At 60.2% G+C, this 4,929-nt stretch overlaps 1 protein-coding gene across 1 annotated transcript; it reads right to left on the minus strand.

Moving 5' to 3' along the window:
* Positions 1-1,117: 1,117 nt before the first annotated feature.
* On the minus strand, positions 1,118-4,567 carry TESPA1 (thymocyte expressed, positive selection associated 1; the record flags this gene model as incomplete). Its single annotated transcript, XM_034071614.1, has 9 exons — positions 4,414-4,567; positions 4,279-4,378; positions 3,586-3,635; positions 3,432-3,485; positions 3,238-3,274; positions 2,861-2,923; positions 2,559-2,767; positions 1,672-2,468; positions 1,118-1,174 (listed from the first exon to the last, which is right to left on the minus strand). Coding segments are annotated over exons 1-9 (1,521 nt in total), but the record flags the coding sequence as incomplete, so codon positions are not given.
* Between the last annotated feature and the right edge of the window lie 362 nt (positions 4,568-4,929).

Here is a 4,929-nt window from a genome sequence, read left to right on the forward strand (position 1 = left end):
GAGACAGGGCTGGGTTTGGGGACGTGTCCATGGGGATGGGGATGGGGATGGGGACACGTCCATGGGGATGGGGACATGTCCATGGGGATGAGGACACGTCCATGGGGGTTGGGATGGGGACATGTCCATGGGGATGGGGATGGGGACACATCCATGGGGATGGGAACACATCCATGGGGATTGGGATGGGGACATGTCCATGGGGATGGGAACACGTCCATGGGGATTGGGATGGGGACATGTCCATGGGGATGGGAACACGTCCATGGGGATGGGGATGGGGACACATCCATGGGGATGAGGACACGTCCATGGGGATGAGGACATTCCCTGGCCCTGTCCCAGCCCTGGCAAAAGTCCTGAGTTGAAAGGATTTCTGTGCCACACACACACGTGTACACGTGTACAAACACACACACATGTACCACACGTGTACACACACACACCTGTGCATTCACACACATGTATCACACGTGTACACACACACACGTGTACACACACACACATGTACACACACACGTGTACCACACATGTACAAACACACACATGTACCACACGTGTACACACACCACACGTGTACACACACACCTGTGCATTCACACACATGTATCACACGTGTACACACACACATGTACCACACATGTACAAACACACACGTGTATCACACATGCACACACAGTCCCAGTGGCTCCCAGTACCCAGCAGCGGCCCCAGGACCCCACTCTGTGGTGGGCTCAGGCCCTGGACTGGGAGCTGAGCCCCAGCACTGGATCCTCCCCGAAGCCACTGCTGTCTGAGTGCCCACTGCTGGCGTGGAGCAGGGACCCTGCATGGGGAACATGGGACATGTATGGGGACATGTATGGGACATACATGAGGACACATGGGGACACATGGGAAACCCCCATAACTTACTTCTGTGGATGGCAGCGGAGGGATGGAGGGACCGGATGGGTTCCTTGTGGGCATCACCATCACCATCATCACCATCATCACCATCATTATCACTATCATCACCATCATCACCATCATCACCATCATCACCATCATCACCATCATCACCATCACCATCATTATCACCATCATCACCATCATCATCATCATCACCATCATCACTATCCTCATCATCATCACCACCATCGCCATCATCTTCCTCCTCGCTGGCGCTCAGCACCTGTAGCAGGATGGGTGAGGAGGGGCCCATGTGTAAATCACAGCCTCCCTCTGCACGTGTGTGCACACGTGTGAGCCCATGACCCATGGAGCCCATGACCCATGGAGCCCATGACCCATGGAGCCCATGTCCCTGCATCGGGGAGCTCTAAACCATTCACACCTGGAAAGCCTGGGAATGCTCCAGGGATATTCCCACTCTGGTATCCCTCCATCACCCTGGTACCCCCCCATAAACATGGTACCCCCCCCCCCATCACCCTGGCACCCCTCCATCACCCTGTACCCCCCTTCACCCTGGTACCCCCCATCACCCTGGTATCCCCCCATCACCCTGGTACCCCCCATCACCCTGATACCCCCCATCACCCTGGTACCCCCCATCACCCTGGTACCTCCCCATCACCCCGATACCCCCCATCACCCTGGTATCCCCCCATCTCCCTGGTACCCCCCCATCACCCTGGTACCCCCCATCATCCTGGTACCCCTCCTCACCTCCTCCATCTCAAAGGAGTCCATGGAGGGTCGTTGGGGTGATGGGAGCATCCCCGTGTCCCTCTGCCCCCCCCAGTGCCGGTCCCTGCTCCATGCCCGGTGGCCACCAGCCCTTGGTGTGTCCGGGTGCAGGGTAGCACCCATGTAGCACCCATGGGACCCGGCTTCCCCCCCCAGGGGGGTCCCATAGGAGCCCCCCTTGTCCAATGGGTGCTGGGGGGGGACCCACACTTCACTTCCATAGGGATGCAGCACTGGGGACAAGGTGCCCCATTCCCACCCCGCAGCAGGGTCCGGTCCATGCTCTTCCCATGCCGGAGCACACGGAGCATCCCTATCCCCATGTGCCACCCCTATGGGGGTGCCCAATAACCCCCAGCCCTGGGGATAGGGCAGCTCCGGGGGTCCCCATGCAGCACCAGGATGGGGACACACAGGGACCACATCCATGTCCCTTCTCCATCCTTCCAGCACATCATCTGGATCGCACTGGGATTGCTCCATCACCATCCCCATGGCACTGGGCTGGATGGGGGGCACTGTGCTGGACCCCCGTGGGTTGTCCTCATCCCTTGGGGGTGTGTAGAGGCACATGGTGGCCACAGCCTTCTTCAGCCGTTCCACGGGAGAGAGGGCTCCGGGTTGGGATGCTGGGATGTGGATGTTGGGAATGTCGGGATGAGCCCTGGAGCAGCAGGAGGGGGAGATGCTCTGCACTGGGCTCCGGGACACATAGGAATAGAGGCAGAAGAAGGCATCGGCCGTGGCAGCCAGAGCCTGGACCTGCTGGAAGCGACCTGGGAAGGACAAACGGACACGGGAATGGTGGGAAACCCAAACCTCTTCCCAACGGGAATCCCATGGGATTGGGCCCCGGCGCCGCTCACTGGCCAGCATCAAGCAGGGATCCTCCATCTCCATGCGCCGCACTTGGGCCTTGAGGAAGAGCTGGAAGTCGATGCCTTTGGCTCGGGAAGGAGCCGTGAGGAACCTGACCGGGATGCGGGATGTGGTACCCGGATCGCTCCGCACGAAGCCCAGGTTGTACAGGATCTCCTCAGCATCCAGCTCCCATCGCTCCAGCACCTCCGAGATGCTGCCGGGATGTGGGGCAGCCCCATAGGGGTGAGCAGCACAAAGGGGTGACCCCAAACACCCCTCGAGGATCCCCCCAGCACCCAGGTCCTACCTGGAGCTGGTCTTGGTGGTGAGGCTGGAGGCCATGCTGTGGCCCAGGCTGAGGCGCTTGGTCCTGTGGTGGGATGGGGATGGGATGGGGATGGGATGGGGATGGAGATGAGAATGGGGATAGGGATGGAGATGGGATGGGGATGGGATGGAGATGGGATGGGGATGGAGATGGGGATGGGGATGGGAATGGGGATGGGGATGAGGATGGGGATGGAGATTGGGATGGGGATGGGGATGAGGATGGGGATGGAACGAGGATGGGGATGGGGATGGGATGGGGATGGGATGGAGATAGGGATGACACCGATGGGTGCATGGGGACGGTGGCCCCCAAATCCCCTCCAGCCTCACTCAACCCAGGACCCCAACCCTCACCTGGCCATGGCCTTGCTGCTCCCTGGAAGCAGGAGAGCTGGAAAAGGGGGCAGAGAGGAGCACATGGGGTGTGTGGGGCCATGTGCATCCCACCCCATGGCCACTGAGCTCAGGGGCAGCCCAGCCCCATCCATGGACGTGAAGCTGCTGCTGGTGGCAATGGGGGGGCAAGGACAGCCCAGGGGTGCTGGTACCTTCAGCTCCCAGGGTCAGGTCATCCTCGAAGCTGGTCCCATTGCTTCCATACCCTGCAATGGTGTGGGATGAGATGTGGGGCCACGGGGATGGGTCCCATGGTCCTCAAGGGGAGCACCGGTACCCAGAACCATGGTGACCATGGCAACGCACCGTGGGGACCAGGCAAGGCCGGCTCCTCCGGTGGGACCGCAATGGATGACCTGCACCAGAGCAGAACCTTGGTCACATCCCCTGTCCTGAGGGGATGGATATGGGATGGGAGAGATGGGAGCAGTGGGATGGGCACTGGGGAATGGGATGCAGGGGATGGGGAGCAAGGAGACGGTGTCTGGGCTTGGTGGGATGCTCGGAGGGGATCCAATAGGAGAAGGGGCTTTGGGCAAGGGATGCAGGGACAGGACAAGGGGATCCAATAGGAAAAGGGGCTTTGGGCAAGGGATGAAGGGACCAGGACAAGGGGATCCAATAGGAAAAGGGGATTTGGGCAAGGGATGAAAGGACCAGGACAAGGGGATCCAATAGGAAAAGAGGCTTTGGGCAAGGGATGCAGGGACAGGACAAGGGGAATGGCTTTAACCTGCCCAAGGGAAGATTGGGATGAGCTCTTGGGCAGAAGCTCTTCCCTATGAGGATACTGGGACACTGGAATGGGTTCAATGGAGAAGCTGCTCTACTGGAATCCATCCCTGCCCATGGAGCTCTAAGCTCCCTTCCATCCCAAACCATTCCATGCTTCCATGACCTCCCTCATGCCACCATCCCACCCTCTGCCTGCTGGGGTGCAGCCTTCCATGAAGACCCAAGCATCACCCCCCCATTCCCAATGGGAACACCGCTGCTCACCCACACTCCCGCAGCCACGTCTCGATCTTCCCGCATGAGCTTCCTGCCATTGGGAATGCACAGAAACACCCATGAGGGGACCCAGGCCTTGGGGTCCCCCCTCCCAAGGGCATCCCCATTGACCTTCAAGGGGGCCGTGGTCCATGTGGGGCTGCAGCTCGGGGAGGTTCCATGGGGCAGAGGCCACATCCTGGTGTTCCAGCAGGGAATTCCTCCAGCTCCGGCTCTGCCGGACCCAGGCTCGACGCCTCTCCCACGGTGAGGGGCTGAGCGCGGACGTGGCCTCCATGGCCAGAGGTGTCCCTATGGGATAGGGAATGGGGAGGGGGCGTCCATGGGGTGATCCAATGGGATGGAGGGGGCAGGAGGATGGGGATGGAGCTGCTGGAGAGAGCGGAAGAGCTGCTGGGGCTGAGATAAGGATGAGCTGCACTAGGGCTGGGGCTGGAGCTTCCTCACTGGGGAGGTGATTCCCATCCCATCCCATCCCCTTCCCATGCCATCCCTTCCCATCCCATCCCCATCCAACCTCATCCTCATCCCATCCCCATCCCATCATATCCCCATTCCCATCCCCATCCCATCCCTATCTCATCCTATCCCCATCCCCATCCCAACCCATCCCCAGCCCCACCCCATCCTATCCCCATC

Source organism: Melopsittacus undulatus, chromosome 21 (genome assembly GCF_012275295.1).
Source record: "Melopsittacus undulatus isolate bMelUnd1 chromosome 21, bMelUnd1.mat.Z, whole genome shotgun sequence".
NCBI classification, from domain to species: domain Eukaryota; kingdom Metazoa; phylum Chordata; class Aves; order Psittaciformes; family Psittaculidae; genus Melopsittacus; species Melopsittacus undulatus.